The sequence below is a fragment of the Chiloscyllium plagiosum genome, chromosome 2 (genome assembly GCF_004010195.1).
Source record: "Chiloscyllium plagiosum isolate BGI_BamShark_2017 chromosome 2, ASM401019v2, whole genome shotgun sequence".
In the NCBI taxonomy this organism is placed as follows: domain Eukaryota; kingdom Metazoa; phylum Chordata; class Chondrichthyes; order Orectolobiformes; family Hemiscylliidae; genus Chiloscyllium; species Chiloscyllium plagiosum.
The window spans coordinates 23,200,062-23,219,861 of record NC_057711.1 but is presented as its reverse complement, the minus strand read 5'-3'; the positions used below and the strand labels follow the sequence as shown (position 1 = coordinate 23,219,861).

At 41.4% G+C, this 19,800-nt stretch overlaps 1 protein-coding gene across 26 annotated transcripts in view; it reads right to left on the bottom strand.

The window, feature by feature from the left end:
• LOC122557375 (teneurin-3) overlaps window positions 1-19,800 on the bottom strand; it is a 2,612,756-nt gene that overhangs the window by 353,945 nt on the left and 2,239,011 nt on the right. Inside the window, exon 1 of one of the 26 annotated variants that reach the window (XM_043705226.1) lies at window positions 18,796-18,949. The exons of the other annotated variants lie outside the window; for them this stretch is intronic. Coding sequence (XP_043561161.1) covers window positions 18,796-18,835 — 40 coding nt within the window. The 5' untranslated portion in view covers window positions 18,836-18,949. Of the gene's footprint in view, window positions 1-18,795; window positions 18,950-19,800 lie in introns of those variants that run through there. 26 annotated transcript variants of the gene reach the window in all.

Genomic DNA, 19,800 nt, shown 5'->3' with positions numbered 1-19,800 from the left:
GGGGTTAACAGGGGGGAATGGGGCTGAGGCAGGGTCTGGGTGGGATGCTCTTCAGAGGGGTGGTGCAGAGTTGATGGGTCAAATGGCCTCTTTCTGCACTCTAGGGATTCTATGATTCTAGATATTTTTAATGTGTCAACACACCTCTGAAGCAGGCCTTCTAACCACCACAATGTCACAAGAGCTTTAAAACAGATACATTTGGATTTATAGAGTGCTTTACACGACTCGACAGGCTTTACAGACAATTAATTACTCCTGAGCTGCAACCATTTCTACAGTGTCACCTTCAGTTTAGAGGCCAGCCATTCTACCCTCTAACCCAGAAGGTTATGAGGTCAAGTGCCCCTCCAGGGACTTGTGGAAAAAAATCTAACAGCATGGTTGTGTATCATTCACTAACAATCAGACATTCAACTGGTCACTGTTAGGTCTATCCCGGGGCGAAAATCCAACTACTGAGAGCTGCTGGATAATAATCTTTCATTGCTGTCAACAGCACAAGAGTTGTCTTATTTATTGAAGGGATATGAGCTTCTCTGGCTAGGCTAGCATTTATTACCCTTTCCTAACTGTCCAAGGGCAGTTACAAATCAACCACATTGCTGTGGTTCTGAAGTCACATGGGAGCCAGACCAGGTAACGATGGCAGTTTCCTTTCCCAAAAGGGCATTAAATGAACCAGATGGGTTTTTCCAATGATCAACAATGGATTAATTGTCCTTGCATTCCTCCTATGTCCAGATTTGTATTTGAAGATAAAATTAAAATGCCACCTTCTGCCATGACAAGATTTGAACTCAGCTCCCCTGAACATTACCTTGGTCTCTAGAATAATAATCTAGCGGTAATACTACTAGTCATCTTGGCAGATGTTGGCACCGTGCCTGAAAAGGCTTGGTTTTCACAAGGGGCCTGGGCCAAAGGGGAATGTCGAAAAGATGGGGTCATGGAAAGGGAGACAAATGGTCAGAGGCAAGGATGGAAGAGGTTACATTGGGCACCTTAGCATGTTGATGCTGGCTCCCTCTGTCAGGAAGAAGAGTCATATTTGACTTGTAATGTTAACTCTCTGTCTCCTTCTCCACAGACTCTGCCAGACCTGCTTAATTTCTCCAGCATTTTCTGTATTTGTTTCAGACTTCCAGCGTCTGCAGTATTTTGCCTGTGTTTGAGGGTATACTTCCCCATCTCAAGGGTTTTGGAGAGAAAGCTGGAATGGGATACTCAGATTACACAATCAGCCATGATCACATTGAATGGTGGTGCAGGCTCGAAGGGCTGAGTGGTCTACTTCTGCACCTATTTCCTATGTTTTTCTATGTGACATTCGTAAATGGGAAAATCCTATTTTCCTACTGGGATCCCAAGTGTTTATATTTTAATGTGTTGCAATATTTATTAGAGGCTACATATCAGCTCAAAAATCAAAATAAATGTCTTTTTCAGATAAATTCCTTATCTTTAATTGATTTTGCACTGAAACCAATGGCACCAGTAGAGGGGCCATGAAATCCTCAGTAATGCAATACTCGTGCTGCTACCAAAACTCAAAACCACCCAGGTATTCCTGAGTAACTACTTTTGTAAAGTTAATTCCCGTGTGGTATACATAACAAAATTGTAAATTTGCACTAAAATCGGAAACATGCCTATGGTTCAGTTCACAAGTGTAAGCACAAATCAAGAAACATCCATAACTCCTATTCACTACTTTTCATCGTTCATGGTTAAAAAATGTTCTCCATGCATAGAGCTATTAGAATATGCAATGCATTATGACAAGTGGCTCTTGAAACCAAGCCAGAATAGATATATAGAAATAGATAAATATTTAAACAGATAAGATACTGAAGAGTACAGGGGAAGCACTGACAAATAAAATTAAGAGTAGACAGTTTGTGTTTAGCTTGCTTTGAGCTGATGGGCCAAATGGCCTTCTATCACACTAGTGGTTCTAGAACTAAGTGCATTTATAACTTCAGTAATTCATATGAAGTGAATTTCGACACTGGGAGAGAAGAAGTCAAAGCTTTTCATCTTCCACTCAACAGGGCTTGGACATAGGTAGTGTAAAAGGGTGCTGGGCTGTCATTGGCATGGAGACACAACAAGGACGGATGTGTTCTTTGTTCTCAGATTAGACACACACACACACACACAGAAACTCAGCAGGTCTGTGGAGAGAGAAACAGAATTAACATTTCATATCCAGAACCAGAAGCAGGTACAGTGTTGTCATGGGAATGCAGCAGAGATTGTCAGTCTCCATGACCTCCTTTTTCCATTGAAAAAGGTGCAATATATGTACAAATTCTCTCTGTCAACATCAGGCGTGTTTCTGGTCTTCTCATCCTCACGTGTGGAGGAAGAAAATGTTTTGATTCATTGTTTTAGCAATGTTGAAGTGATTTGGTACAAGATCATACATGCAATTCAGGGCTCAATCAGTCCTGCTTTCCTACCAGACAGGAATTTAAAATGTTCTTTCAAAATGCAAACAGATAAGATCAAGAAACTGAAATTCTACTTATCCAATAATATTTACCAAGAATTTGTAATATTTGTTCTCTAAGCATCGTTTTTTCTTGTGTAAAATTAAAGAATTTGACAGTTGGCCCCATCTTGCCTGAAAGCAGACAGTAAGTAATGGTTAGGAGTTCCTGCACATTTTACATTTAACCCACAGATAAAGTCAGATGGACTTTGTCCATAAGGTGAATATAACACTTGCAGAAGTTTCTACCCACAAACCTTACAGAGTTTGCTTTTTATTTTCTATTCAGAAACATTTTGGAAAACAGCCAAGGATGCCAAAAATAGGGATTTTTTTTAATTGCAGCAATGTATACAAGATCCTTTCATCTGTTTTCGTCAGTAACACTATAAATTGTTATGAACATCTATTCACTGCAGACTCTCACCACTATCCAGGCACACCAATGCAACACATGAACAATCTTATGCCTTGCTTCCTCCCATATGAAGTCTGCTCGACCTCATCCATATTTTGTAACCCCTCCTATCCAGCTCTGCCTGAGTCATTGAGATGCTGAAAGTAGTCTACCACTGCTGTCTTCCTTCGAGGGGTTAAAAAAAGATAGTCGAAGACAAACAGATCACATTTCAGTGCACTCAATTCCTAGGTATCCAGAGAGATAAAAATCACTGGCTAATATCAAACAAAGGACATCTGTGCTGTGGACTGACAACAGAAAATTGATCTCTGACACAGCGAGCATTATTTAGTCAGCATCTGTTTTCAGACCGTCTCACAGCCTGCTGTAAACAGAGATCTCAGCTTCAGACTGTCATTTCAACAAACCGGTCTGAACCGTCAGACCCCCACAAACACAAGCCCTAACATGAACTAAAAGGGAAAGATCTGGCACCATTTATAACACCAATCTCATTCCTGGAGTGAAATCATTGTAGACCCATTCAGTACGAAAGACCAGGTTAATGCACAGGCTTTCGCCTCAAAATCGCAATGATGAATGAATATCAGCACAGAGTCAAATTTGTCCCTCCAAATTCTTTGTCCGTGCTTTCAATAGTGCTTACCCATTCTCATATGGAGTTCATTTGCTTGGTATTTCCACAAGTTAAGTCTCCTACAAAAATAATGAACGCAGATACTGCATCAGAGATATGATAACTTCACAACGTTGTGGTTCAGACATTGCAATGCTTACAAGATGAAAGCTTGGAATGGAGTCAGATTCTGTTCCATCAGAATATTTCAGAAAATCTTTGATCCGTAAAAAAAAATTACATTTTATTCAAATTCAGTGCAAATTCATGTTCATGTTCATGAATCGGTAGTTGCTGTACAAAAAAATCATTTTGTATCATCCATTCAAAGGCAGCAAGTTAAAAACATGCATCCTGGAAGGCTCCTAATACTTGCTTTGGATTTAGAGCACAGACAAACACGCTAGTGTGGATTTGGCTTTTAACGGAAGGTCCTTCCCAACAACTTCTTGCTCAGACAACCTTCACTGCTTTATTGGTTTGTGAGCCTGAAGCTAACTACCTCCCTTTCCATAACAGTGAGTTAGGCAGTGAGAAATGATCTTGCACAAGTTGCGTTGTGACAACTGACCTGCATTTTCAATGCTGAATGCCACCTTGAGTTTTTATATTAACTAAATTCCATTCTCAGCTTGGGGGTCAAACAGCAATGCAGGAACAGAAAAGGGCCATTCAGCCCCCAAGCCCACTTGGGAGCCATCAGTTAAATCATGGCTGCCTGATCTGTATCTCAACTCCATGTGGCAGCTTCAGTTTTCGAAGATTTCAACTCCTTGTATCAATCTCAGCTTCAACTGAACTAGCCTTAACATCTTTTTGTCAGGGGCTCAGTTTGGCCCCACCAAGAATGAAATGGTCCTTTCTGGAACTTCCCCACCCCCCAAATGGAGAAGCTCTAATTTAGCAACAGAGAGGATAATTTGGTAGCTATCTATTCGAGTATAGGATGTTTGGTTGCAGTGATGGATGATAAAAATCCTCCACTAGGCTTCCTGGTTCTTCTGTGGTTTTATATAAGCCAACTGTCAGTCTTTGATAGGAGCAGTGGGATGTTTTATTGGAACCTCATCAGTGCGTCAACATTCACTGACATAAAGCTTGCAACCAAGCCTCCTTTATTCTCCACTGACACTCTGACCAAGTCTGCCGTTTAACTTGCCAGCTCCTTTTGGTGCTGCTTTCATATGCCAGAGGCAGAAACCCTTGCGACAATGAGGGTCCCTGCTCACAAGAATCAGAGGCAACAATTGCCCATCAGTTGTGGCAGTAATATAAGGAAGCAGAAATTGTCAGGTACTTTATCAGTTGGGCTCAAGGGTAGATCGGATGGGGGAGACATGCGTCTGTGGAAGGAGAATGTATTGGGAAAGAAGGAGGTATGACACAGAAGATACATCTTTAGATTTTAAAGACATGAAAAGGTATGGGGAGAAAGCGGGAATACAACATTGAGCTTGAGGATCAGCCGTGATAATATTAAATTACAGAACAGGCTCAAAAGGGCTGAATGGACTGCAGTTGCTCTCAATTTCTGTGCCACTTTCTATGACATTGGATCTTGGGATTTGGGCTAGAAGTGAAGCAATATGTATGACCTTGAGAGAAAATGGAGAAGGACAGCAATGAGGCCAGGACGCATTAAATAAATAGCAACTGAGGTGACAGAAGGCAACATGGTGGCTAGGATACGAGGCGTAAGAAGTTAGCAGCGTTTTAAGGGGGAAAAGGGAGAAATGCCATGTGAGCAGAAGCTTAAATTGGAAGGAGCAAATAAAATGCGAACACACACTAATGGTGGATGGCAGCAGGATGGGTAAAAGCCCCAGATTTTGGAACTGTATAGAGGTGCAGAAGATAGTCAGTTTCAATAGGATGAAAACAGCGCTGACTGCTAAGCTGAATTAATGAGGGAGACAATCGTAGCAGGAAGAACTCAGTGATAACAAAGGAAATGCTTCAATGGATGGATGGGATTTGGATGGGATATAGTGTCATGACCAAGTGTATTTGGAAGGGAGAGAGAAACTTTATGAATTGGAGAGAGGGGTCAGATTGGGGACAGGGACGGATTCAACAATTGTTGAAGAAAAGACAGTCTGCTTGATCTGTTACAGATCTAAACATCACTTTGCCTTTCTTTAAGGAATACCCATTTGATATTTAACATTAAATTTATAGAAAACACAGAGACTCGTCGAAACAATGGCATAGGAATGTAGACCACTGGACACTCTAGCCAGAATTGCAAACCAAAGTGGCAGGAAAATAACAAATCAGCTGCAAACAGCTGACTGACTAGAAAGCAGCACTTGCTTCCAGTCAGGAGGACTAATCAAAGTGATGAGTATCACTGTTCATAGTGGAACAGCTACAAGCCATCTGGAATGCACAGGAGAATCTGCTGCTACTCTTTGTTCAATTATGGCTCACTCACTTCTCTGAGACAGAAGGTTGTAGGTCACACTTCATCCAAGGACCTCTGCATAAAGATTGATGTTCTACTGCAGCACTGAGGGAGCTCTGCACCATCAGGAAGTGCTGTCTTTTGTATGAGGCATTAACCTGAGGCCACGTTGGTCATTCCAAGCATGCATAAGAAATTCCATGGCACTAACCAAGTTGCCAGATTATCTGGCCATTATCACATTGCTATTTTGATTAAACCTGCTGTGTAAATATTGCCAACTGTGTTTACTGCATCACTACGGTGATTACAGCCAATTAAGTATTTAAGACACAAAGTGCCTTGAGTGATCCAGTGACCATGAAAAGAGCTATAAGTGCAAACCTTTCTAATCTTTGTATTATTTTGAATAACAGCAAGGGATTTAATCACAGAGTCTTCAGCAGGAATGGAGCACTACAGTATCACATAACCCTCTTGGTCTATCTGTTAACTCGGTTCAGTGAATGCATTCTCAAAACTCTCAAATCCTATAGTAGCACTGGACCAGTTTCTATAATCTAGGATGATGGATGAATGCTGTACCAAGGGGGCTCTTGTTCTGTTGGAATTGATCCTTAGAATCCCTACAGTGTGGAAATAGGCCATTTGGCCCAACGAGTCCAAATCAATCCTCCAAAGAGCATCCCAACCAGTACCATCCCCCACCCTATCCCCGCAATGCTGCATTTCCCGTGGTGAACATGCTCAATCTGCATGTTCCTGAATGCTATGGACAACTCAGCATGCTCAATCCACCTTACTTGCACAACTTTGGACTGTGGGGTGAAACTGGAGTACCCGGAGAAAAGCCAAGCAGTCCCATGGAGAACATGCAAAGTCCACACAGACAGTCACCTGAGTGTGGAATCAAACTCGGGTCCCTGGTGCTGTGAGGTAGCAGTGCCAACCACTGAGCCACCATGCTGCCCGGGGTGCATATTTTTGATAATATATTAAGGTATGTTTTGATCAGAGTGGTGCTGGAAAAGCACAGCAGGTCAGGCAGCATCCGAGGAGCAGGAAAAATCGATGTTTCAGGCAAAAGCCCTTCATCAGGAAGGTGCATCTGCCAATTCAGATGAATGTAAAAGATCATGCAGTACTTTGGCAACTGCTGCTTCAGCGGCTTCTTCAGCGTCATGGTGGATTGAGCCTGGGGGTGCTTTCGGCGTTGGCTTTTGGTGGTTGGCTGGGATTCTTGCAGTTGTTTTGGTGTTGGGTTTCCACAACCTCAGGAGCCATGGAGCTGTGAATTGAACTAAGATGGACTTTGTCTTAATTTATTCTTTTTCTTTAATATAATTTGTTATTAAAATGGTACCTGTATATGGCAACTTAAAACATTTTCCACTTTTTTTGGAAAAAAAATACAAGTGGCAATAAATTGTTGTTCTATTGAAATAACTGCAAAGAGTTGTTCTAATCCACATTAATTCGAATCCCAAAGGATGCTGGTCATTCAATTCATTGCAGCTTGTGGGATCTTAAATGGGCAAATTGTTTGCTGCAATTCACAGCAATGATGACTAAATTAACAAGTGACTCATTAACTTGCAAGGTGCTTTAATAGACACGGGGGGTGGGGGGGGGGGAAAGAAAGGGTTTTTATTCTTTCTTTCAATAACTAAAAATGATCTGGAACACAAATGTAGAAATGTCTCGACCAAATAAATCCATGTACTGCTGATTCCATTGGTATAGGAATAAATCACTGATGGCTACATCAGGTGCCTCTCACAACAGAAAGCCTTGGTCTATTCTATAATTTATTAGAAATTGTTAATACTGCAATTTAAAACTGGGAATGAAAAGTTAGCTGCAGATGTCTCAAAGTGAAAGATCCAGCCTGATCATTAAGGAGAGTGTAGAACAAAATAACTCAGCCATTACGTCTTACACTTCCTCTCCTTGATGATTCCGATTGATCCTCCTGCTTGGCTTGAACTATATGTCACATTTTCCGCAGACAGACACGATCTGAAAACCACCAATCCCTTCAATTACTGTTCCTCAAAGTTGCTCCCAGAATCCTTCAGTGAACCTTCGCAAGTGTTCCAAGCTATGGAAGAATGACGGCGACACACGGCTACAAATCACTTTGCTATAATTTCAGAAAACAGAGCATAGTAAAACACAAAGGGCACCTGCCTTAAAGGCAGGATCCTGCAGGTCTGCATCAAAAAAAGCAGAGAAATTGCCAAGGTATTTCAAACTGCAATGCTTCATGTTCACAAGGTGGGTTGCAAAAATATAGAAAACTCAACACTGATGGGATAACTGAGCTAAAGACAGATTGCTCGAAGGCATCTGCTTTATGCCTGCACTCGACCCATTACATTAAATGCATCAGAAAGCCACCTCATGGGTTCTACCGCCTCACGGTTCACATGGCATCCTATTTAGTCAAAAGTTATCCACACGCTACAATTGTCTAAACGAGATTTTGTTTTTTTTTTGAAAAAAAAGTCTTTTGAATTTGAAATTGAACATGGTTTTAAGATGTGAAATGCCAATGGAACACATTTCAACTAAAAGCCATTGAAAATATTTGTGACCAAATCTTGGAGAGGGGTAGGTAGTTGTAGTCAGGCTGCTGCAAATGATTGAGACATCAGCACTTTCTCTACTGTAGCAGGCATGCATTCTTTCACAATCCTGTTTTCATCTTTTTGATCCATTTAAGTACTATTGATGGATGGTCTGACCTTTTAAGCTCTTTGAAGGCCACAGTGTGTTATACCCCATCCCTCCCCCTTCCAGAAATAATGTAATTGGAATATTTCATTTGCTTTTGGTGTACAAAGCAAGTGCCCTTTGTGTTTGCTCAATCACACCTCTGCTGACGGCAGTCAAAGCATTTAAATCCAATATATTGCTCCTTGACCCTCCTCTCTTGAAAGCAATGACCCATGCTGACCTTGGATTGCAGGAGCAGCCTTCTGGAGTCTCAGACAACTGGCCATTGTTAATGAGTCTGCACTGTAGCAGGACAGAGCTCGGCTGAACTGTGATGGCTACTTCAGATGAACAGCCAAAACCAATTGTACAGGTTGACTGTTAAAGAATAGCTACTTGAGGAAAGACTATCATAGATCAACACTCCAACTGGAGTTGATATCTACAGGTGAAATAATGAGACAACTGACATAAATGAACAAATACAGAAACAAACACAGAATAATTTAGGAGAAGCTAACATTAGTCCAGAAACGATCATGTTGTTGTTGTGAAGATTGTCAATTATATATCTGGTTGAGTGTCAATTTGACTCAAATTAGTAGGACTTTTAAACAATAGATCAGAGATTCAAGTCTTTGTGGATTCAAGTGGATTCAAGTCTTTGTTCAGGACTTAAACACATATGCTAGACTAATACTTTCGAGCAATACTGGAAGAGTCCCACTTTGTCTGGAGATTTCATCTTTCAGGTAGGATGTTAGAGTATAAAAGATGAGATAATCTTTTTCCAATCATCATATTTAATGGTGTTTCCTGGCCTTCATTTATATCTTAACCAACATCAATAAAAATGTTAAAGTTGACAATTATCTCTTCTGCTATTTGTGGGACCTTACTCTATGCAAATTGCCTGCCTACATAACAATAGTGACTACACTTCAAAAGCCACTATTGGCAGTGAAATGCTTCTTGACGCTGTGAGAAATTGAAGGTGATATATAATTGCAAGTTTGTTCTTTCCAATACAATTCCAAACAGTGAAAAATGTTACATTAAGTGACAATATTTTACCAATGACAATTATGGTCATTGTGTAAATGTTACACAAGATGATCTTTCTTCCTGTTGCAGTTAAACAGCTCAGCAAATGCAACAAACATACTGTGTTAGTGCAAGTCCCTCTCAATACCCTCATCAACCACATACATAACACTGTCTAGTTTTGCTGAACTGCTCTCTTGTAGCCTCTTCAAAGCTGCATTTATTCCACGGGGACAAGTTTTGTTTGTTTTAATTTTTGCTTGGGGATTTGATTGTTGTGAACAGATCACACAAATCCAACAAGGCATGATGCATCTTAAATTCCAATATAATCCGTGATTGTTTGCAACCCTACAAGAATTCTAGTTAAGGGGTTGGCCCAACAAATGCAAATTTGCTTAACAATTTTCAGTAATGATCATAGAAATTATTGAGATTCTTCACTGTCAGTGCAATTCACAATTTTGTCAAGTGCAAGCTGACTTGAAGAGTGATATTAATGACATGATAAATTTGGGATCAGTATTTAGATAAGTTCCGCTTGAAGCAGTTTATTGGGTTACTCTCCATCATTTATGCCAGCCATAGTTGTTGGCTTCATTATCTATTCCTCCCAAGTGGTTGGATCACCTGTGAAATGTCTCCACATTGAGGATAACCTCCATTGTGTTGTATGGCACGACACTGGAACTAGTACCTCAAAACTGGGCATCCACGAGGCACCTGAGCCATCAGCCAAAAAATTGTATTCAACCACAATCTGGTACCTGTGCCCGGACATCATCATCAAGCTGGGAGGTCAGCCTTAGCTCAATGAGGATTACAAGATGGAATGTCAAAGGCAGCACCAAGCATACCTAAAAATGAGGTGTCAACCTGGTGAGATCGCAACAAAGAGCAATTTGCATGCCAAGTGGCAGGAGCAGTATGTCACAGATGGGGTAAGCAAGCAGCTTTACAACCAACAGATCAGATCTCAACAATGCAATCCTGGCATCACCCACTGGAAGTGATGGTGGACAAGTAAACAATTAACAGAAGGCATTGACGCCAAAAATATCCCTCACCTCATTGACTGGGGAGCTCATCGCCTTGGTGCAAAAGCCAAGCATGATGCATTTGCAATGCTCTTCAGCCAGGAGGGCTGAGCAGATGATTTATCTCTGCTTCCTCCTGACTTCTGCAGCATCACAGATATCGGTCTTCGACCAATTCTATGTGACATTTCGGGGGAAACAGTGACATAGTGGTAATGCCATCATGATAAACTGCTAAATTTTGAATTGCATAAAAATCTGGAATAATGAAAATTGATTACTGACATGGATGTCCCTACTGCCAATTGTTTTAAACCCATTTGGTTCACTATTATAATTTAGGGAGGGATATCTGCCATTCTTATCTGGTCCCAGCCAGGGTTACAGCCGAAGCATCGGCTTCTGCACCTCCTGATGCTGCCTGGTTTGCTGTGTTCTTCCAGCCTCCTTCCTGTCTACATTCTTACCTCATCTGGCTGACATCTTACTCCAGACTCACAGCATTGTGGTTGACACTTAACTGTCCTCTAGTCAATTAGGGGTGGACAATAAATAATATCCTAGCCAGTGAAAACCATATCCTTCAAGTAAATATATATATATATTATTTTTAATATCAAGAAACAGCCAAAGGAACCAATACTGCAAAGGCTGTGAGCCCTGACAACATTACAGTAACAGTAGTGAAGACATCTCTGCTCCACAGCTTTCCATGTCCACAGTCAAAGCTATTCTGGCTCACCTATACCATTGGCATCCACCTAGAAATGAACAAAATTGCCCCATATATGTCATGTCCATAAAAAGCAGGAGAAATCCAACTCGACCAATTACTGTCTGATCAGTCCACTCTCGATCATCAGCATGGGATGGGATGGGATTATTTGTTATGCTACTTGTTCAACAATAACCAGCCACTGATTTGGGTTCTGGGTGCTTGGATTTTGGGTTCTGCCACAGACACTCAGCTCCTGACCTCATTACAGCCTTCGTTCAAACATGGACAACAGAGCTGAATTCCAGAGGTGAGGGGAGTCCTTGACAGCTAAAGCAGCATTTGACAGAGTGTGGCATCAAGGGCAAGCATACTGGAATCAGCAAATCCTCTCCACTGGTTGATGTCACAAAATGAACAGGGTTGATCACTGCTACCGCTTGATAGTATTCATTCTGACAAAGACCATTTTGGTTAGCAGCATACACCTTTCATTCTACACCAGACATAATATGTGCCAGAGAATCACTGGACAACCGGACAAATGAAAATCAACTTACAAGAAGTGAATGAAGAACCAGTGAGAGGAACCTATGCCAACTAAAAAGCCACATGGCGTCAGTACAGGAGTTACTGAGGATGGAGTCCGACGCCAATCACTTTAAAAGTGCTTCTTCAAAAACCAGAGGAAATTCACTGATGCTCTTATGGAGCAAGACCTGGATATCAGTCATGCCTGGACTGGTAAGTGACAAGGAACATTCATGCCATACAAAAAAGTGTCAGGTAATGATCATCTCAGTTAAGGGAGAATCTAATCATCTCCTCTTGACGTGGAGTTGCAGGTTTAGAAATAGATTTGATTGTGGGATGTTGGTGCGCTAGCTAAGCAGAGGGCATTGAAGATCAACCACATCACTTTGAGTCTGGAGTCAGAGGTACCAGACCAGATAAGGATGGCAGATTTCCATCTCTGAAGGGTATTAGTGAACCAAATGAGCTTTTATAATAATGGGGACCTTACAATAATTCACAGTGGTTACAGTTCAACAAGCTTTTAATTCCAGATTTTATTGAATTCCAATTTTACCATCTGCCAAGACAAGACTTGAATCCATGTCCTCAGGACATTAGCATGGGTTTCTGGATTACTAGTACAGTAATATACTCTTTCCTCCCTGCATTACCATTGCTCAGTCCCTCAATATTGATATGTTAGGTATTACCACACATCAGAAACTGAAATGGACCAACTGCAGCTACAAGAACGAGTCAGATGCTGGGAATTCTGCAGTGAGTAACTCACTTCCTGTCTTCTGACGTCAATTCACTGTCTACAAGTCATGAGCGTGATGGAATAGTCTTCATTTGCCCAAGTACAGCTCCTCAAAGACTCAAATAGCTCAAGACAAAGACAAAGAAGCTTGCCTGACTGACAGCCTAACCACCACTGACCATATTCTCTTCCTTCGCCACTAACACATAGTGGTAGCAGCACACAGCATGTACAGGATGCGCTGCTGCAAGTCTCCAAGACTTCCCTGACAGCATCTTCTAAACTTGCAACCGCTACCACCTCGAAGGCAAGGGCAGCTGATGTATGTGAACAACACCACCTTCAAGTACTCCTGCAAATGACACTGGTTGGAACTTTATCACCATCCTTTCACCATTGTTGGTTCAATGGCTTGGAACTTCCTCCTGAACAACACTTAGGGTGGCTCTATACCACAAGGATCCCAGCAGTTCAACGTGTCTCACCAGCAAGTCTGAGATCGGGCAATACATTTTGATTTAATCAGCGACACTCACCTCCAAAATAAAAAAAAATCCATACGTGGCATCAAACTGGACCAGCTTGAGGTCAGACCTTACCACCAACACAACTGGACCATCAGACAAAAAACAAACTAATCACCCTCTGTTTGACGATTAACAGCACCCTGAATCTATATTCGGGTGCACCTTTAATGTAAAAGTTGCACCCGAAGTGATTCAGAGAGACGATCAGAACTTTTTATCTCATTCGCGAATGATTCTACAGATCAGCCAATATTCTCCCTCGAGTGTTCTCTTCCTGATGCTGTCTAATAAATAGCCAGAATTTGTCTGCTATTCCCCTGACTGCCTCTGTCAAGCGAACTGCAAAGTATCAATTTCTACTCGTATGATCACTGCTACCATTTGATATTATTCATTCTTGCACAAAGACCATTCTGGTTAGGAGACTACACCTTTCATTCGACACAAGACATAATTCAGCTACGTTCCACTGAATCGTCAACAACAAGACAAATAAAATCAAAAGTCACAAGTACACGTAAAACCACTGAAAGGAGCCCACTACAAATAAAAATTATTTGGCAGACTAGCCAAAAACTACTGAATCCCTATAGTATGAAGCAGCCATTTTGGCTCATTGAGTCCATACCAACTCTCTGAACAGCATCCTACCTAAACCCATTCCCCTACTCCTGTAACCTTACATATTCCAGGGCTAGGAGGAAGTGAGGATGCAGAGACTGGAGACTCAGTCAAAAAGTGTGGCACTGGAAAAGCACAGCAAGTCAAGCAGCATCTGAGGAGCGTAATGGTCAACGTTTCAGACACAAGCCCTTCATCAGGAATTCGTAATGAAGGACTTATGCCCAAAACCTGCTCCTCAGTTGCTGCCTAACATGCTGTGCTTTGCCAGTGCCACAAATATTCAAGGGCTAATTCACCTAACCTACACATCCCTGGACACTACGGTCAATTTAGTTAGCATGGCCAATCCATGTAACGTGCACATCTTTGGTCTTTGGGAAAAACCGGAGCACCCAGAGGAAACCCACAAAGACAGTGCATGCAGACACCACACAGACAGTCACCTGAGGTTGGGATTGAACCTGGGCCCTTTGTGCTATGAGGCTCCATACCAGTCTTGAACACCAGCAAGCTACGAGTTCACCAAAGGAAACTTTCAGGAATCGGCAACTGAATGCTGCAACAATATTTATTTACTTATAAATACTCCAAAGACAGGTTAGCACCTTCCAACTGTGACTAAGCATGGTCTTGTTTCTGAATTGAAAGGTTGTGCCCTGCTCCGGGACTTGAGCACTAAATTTCAAGATTGACACAATGATGCAGTACCAAAGGAGTGGGTGGAAAGTAGTTGCCTTGTTTTGAATATTACAACAGAGGCTACATTTTAAAAATATATTCAACTGGTTGCAAGGTGTTTTAAGACATGCTATGGTGGCGAAAAGTGCTATGTAAATACATATCGGTTGTATCTTTTTGAGTGTTTAGCTTCTTCCACGATCACAGGCAGTGATCACCTGTGAAAGGTGAGATCCACTGGTGACGCAGAATAGGTTAAGCCACAGATCGAGTATTGTGTGCAGTTCTGGTCCACACACATTGTAAATGCATTGGAGAGAGGGTGCTGAGGTGATTCATCAAGGTGCCTGGGATGAAAAGTCTCAGTTATGAGGAGAGACTGGATAGACTGAGTTTGTTTTCCTGGGGCTTGGGGGTTGGGTGGGATCTGATTAAGAAATATAAAATTATAAGAGGGATACACCGAGTAGATCATGACAATCTTTTCCTCATGCAGACATGTCTGAAATCAGAGAACACAGGTTTAAAGGTGAGGAGCAAGTGGTTTAAAGGAGATATGAGAAAGATATTTTTCATATCACCAGACGGTGACAGATACACAGAACATGCTGCATGAGAGGGTGGTGGAAATAGATACTCTCGCAACATTTAAAATGTATCTGGATAAGTACTTAAAGTGCTGGGGCATAGTAAGCTTTGGATCAAATGCAAATGAATGGGGTCAGTTTAGTTTGGTGTCGGTTGCTCAGCACAGACATAGTGGGCTGAAGGGCCTGCTTCGATGCTCTATGACTCAATGAGTACCAGTGCAAGTTGGTGATATTTCATATGTTTTAGTCATGCAAATTGACATTATAGCTTATAGATAGACCAGCCATTCCAAAACCATGTGAATCAATTTGAATTCTAACTATCTCAACTTTCAGTTCCTCCAAAAGTAAGCAGAATGGGTCTAATCAGACAAGTTTAAATCAGTAACAGATGCTGCAGCACTCAGTCCCCAATAGTTTTTTTTTGCTTTGGCTATATCAGCAGCATTATCGTCAGGAAAAGAACAACTCAGACACGCATTGGTAAGTAAATCTTTTCCTTTTTTCGCTCTGAAGGCTTACAGACCAGATGTGAAAGAGTCAATGCAGATTGAGAAAGCTCCCCAGCTTCAAAATTCCCAAACGCAGTCCATCTTCTCGCTACAGGGATTCAGGGGAAATGTTAAAGGCTGCCGAGAATGCTGTAAAACACTTGCAGTACCCTGAGGACTAACAACATAAAACAGATCGCATTGCACTGCAATACCTACTTGCAACTTGAGACATGAATAGGCATGTTCACATGCTCTCTATGGCTGCAACTCAAAGCTCTGAGGTAGTATTATAATAGTTACATTTATTCCTGTTACATCACATGCAGGGTTTCAACAATATTCTGTGGATTAATACATGTTGTTAATATGAGTCTAAGCCACATTCTTTAAGATGCAGTTTTCCCCTCAGGTTTCTCACCTCCCCCGAGGGTGTTGCCTCCCTCACTGGGTACAACTCCACGGGTTGCAGTCACCACTTGCTACTTTGACACTTGTCTTGCGGAGTGTCAGAAGGCTACATGTCACTACGGAGAGAGCACCACCTGCTCCGCGAGATGCTCTCCTCACCTGCTGCCCATGCCTTTTCTTGTAAGGATTGGTCGATAGGGATTTAGAATGGGAGAGTTTATGCCTACACCCAGAGTATTTTATTGGGCGGCTATAGTATCACCTGCGCACAGGTCAACAACAAAGTATCATACAGGATTACAGCATAGTATCAGGCTGTTTGGCCCAACTAGTCCATACTAGCATTACCCTTCATGTGAGTAGCAGCTTTATTTCCATATGACAGGGCTGGTTCCACAACCCAACACCACCATCATTTCCTTTAACCTATTCTTGAAAAATCTTAGCTTCAATCAGTAACTCCAGTTCTGCCTTCCACGGCCCTCAGAACTACAATTCTTCTCTTGCTCTTTGTCTGAAATCTCTTAAATTTAATTGTACATCTACGTCCCCTCTTTCTAGACTGCTCACTCACTGCTCCCTATTTTTATCTGCTCTGTTCCCCTATCCCCACATCATTAAAATATGTGCATTAACACTGTTCTTGTAGTAATATCTCCAATTTGACTTTCTTTCTCTACTGGGCAGAATCCGAGTGATCTAGGGACTCAATTGGTCTTCAAGCTTTTGTTACTTTAGGAGTTTTCAAAGGCAGTTACAGTCCTCCTGCCATCCAAGGCTTTCATCAATGCCACGATGGGCATCTCCAGAGACCGTGTGCATTTGAAGCTTTCCGATGAGCTGTCCAGTTACTTCTAAATGGGTAAAACTGGGTGTTACTCATTGCACATGGGCATAAATACCATGATACATCCAAATGACTTAATTGTAACTTTCACATTACAATAAAACCACGAGTCTTCAAATGCTCAGTGAAAAACTGCAGCCACTTGTTTCTCGGTTTTTGATCAGTGTATTATGATTTCAATATGCCGGGGATCCTGGATTGTATGTACTTAGCAGTGAAAATCATGATATTGTACAAAATCTGGGGCATGGAACAAAAACAAAAGCTTCTAATTTGTTGTGGCAGGACAGCACTAACCTGAAGTAAACAACTGAGACTGGCATGCAAAAGTCACGGACATCTGATTGAGAAAGACTGTCCCGATCATGCTTCAAAAACAAAGCTGCTTTGTTTTCCATGCCAATCTTTTGCATCCCCAATACCCCCCCTCCTTCACCTAAAACCCATCTCTCTCCTTCCACCCCATCCAATTTTCAAAAATGTGTTCACTCGACATTGATATCGCTGGCTAGGTCACCATTATTACCGGACTCTAATTCCTCTTGATAAAATGTCAATCTTCAATACGGATAATCTCATGGATCAAATATTGTGGTTAAAATTCAGTGACCATCCGTCAACACCTCCTCCACAGGATTGCTGTGTACTATATAAAACCTTCTGATTGTGTGGTACTAGACAAACTCCAGCTAATGTATTCATATATTCTGCTCAAATGGAGGGGAAAGGATTTGGCAAACCTTGTTTACAAGAACATATGGTATACTGCACCAGTGCAGTATATGAGATTGTCTGCAAGTGGCATTAATCTATCAAAGATACCAGGATAATTTTCCCTGTCCAAAATGTCATTGCAATATATTTACTGCAACATCCACAGATACATACATTTTAAATATATACACAGATATATTTAAGATATATGCATATAAGGAACACAAACTTTTAAGCACTTCTCTAAAGTAGATGAGAATGTGTACAGTATGTCATTTCACACGAGATTATCGCGTCCAGCTTGGATCAGGATGGTGAGAACTAAATGTAACCTTGCAGACTTTGCCGCTCAGCTGGACAGGATCAAATTACTGCCCTGACCCACGTGCTGCCAAGCAGAGAGCTCGGAATCCTGACTGCCAAGCACGGAGCCAGATTCAAATTTTTATTATTTTGCAGAGAGCACTCAAATTCAGAATTCCTGCATAGAAAGAGCTGAGCAACTAACTGCACCATTTCCCCAGTGCTCAGTTAGATCTGTACAGTGCAGAAGTCTGAGACTGATGCTGTCCACAGAGGGTTAACAAGTGAAAAAAAAGCCTTTTCCCAAAGTCACTCTCGTCATCCCCAGAGATAGTCCTTCCCCTTGACTCAAAACAAATTCAATGCCAGTTCAGCACTAATAGGGTAATAATGGAGTGAAAATTTAGTGACTAGATTGAAACCACACAGAAATCACCCAAAATAAGGTATAATATTTCCATTAATGCCTATCATTATTTTCACCAAATAGATTCAGGGTGTGGTTTAATGTTCCCATAGTTGCTTGACTATGAATAATCTGACATACAGAATAAGAAGGCACTATTAGTACAGGTACGATTTCAGTTCTAATTATAGTCTGCAATAAAATGACAAAAATATAAATGTGCAGAGGCCAGGGCCATGAATACACAATTCTTTTACATGACAAGGTAAAAGCACGGCCACTTCATCACCTAAAGAATGGATAAAAAGAGATAACATTTAAGGTTGGGTATCTGGTAACCTGACATCACATCAAACATCCACCAACTCTTTTGTGCAAGCTACAGAGAACCCAAAGCTTCTTTTGATTCCGGAAATCATAACTCCCGACCAGGCACATTCAGCTCCTGCTCTGATAGGATTCTTTTCTATAATTACCTGAGCATTTACTGGCTGGGGTTTTAGCTCCTGAAATCATGCTTCTGATGCCAAGAAGCACGGGAGCAGAAATTCATTGTGTTGCGAGATGACTCTTGCACTGTCTCCTGTTCAAAACCTCTCTGTCTGAGATCCTTGAGAGAGTATTCCCATAATTTGCTTCTGCCGCTTAAAAGTAAGATGCAGGGAATAACAGCAAGGCTGAAGAATGGCCAAGTCGACTGGCAAGCAGAAATACTCTGCTACCAAGAGATTTTCCACTGCAGCATTATAGGGCTGAAGCACGTGACCACAGCTTCTGTATGAGAAGCTATTAACTTTCAAGTTTTTGTTTCAATAAGACTGTTAAAAAAAAAGAGCCTGACAGAAACAAACTGCAGATATCCTTATCGATTCTGCCAGCGCAGTTACCAGATGTTTCAGACTCGGGGTTACAACTTCTTCCGACACTTCCATCACACCGACCGGAGCAGCAACAAAACTGTCAATTCAGCTGCTTTATTCAGAGATGCAACCCTGCTGTGCTACCAGGAGACCTCGCAAATAATTAACACCCGCCTTCAGCCTGCACTAACCAAGCCACAATGGCACACCAGCACTTCTTCATTTAAATTTACGCAGACAATCTTCCCTCCCTCCATTTTTTTACTCTTTTGTCCTTAAGATCAGAGGCACTTACAGAATCTGATACTAAAGTCCCAAAGCACTGACGTCTATCTTCTGAGAAATATTAACTTTGGTCTAATTTCTCAAGTGGCCTAGTGGTGCTTCTTTCAATATAAATATCAGATGCTTCAAGCGCTTCCTAAAATTCCATCAATCGTACAAATAAACTTTACACAGAATATTTTTCTTCACCATGCCTCACATAGAGAATATCATAAGAGTTTTTAATTTAACCCTCTGAGTGACAAAATTCTCTTTTAACTTTCAAAATGCAAATCATGTGATTACCATTTTGACTTTGAGAGAGACGGTAAAGCGATCAGAAATAAACATTAGAAG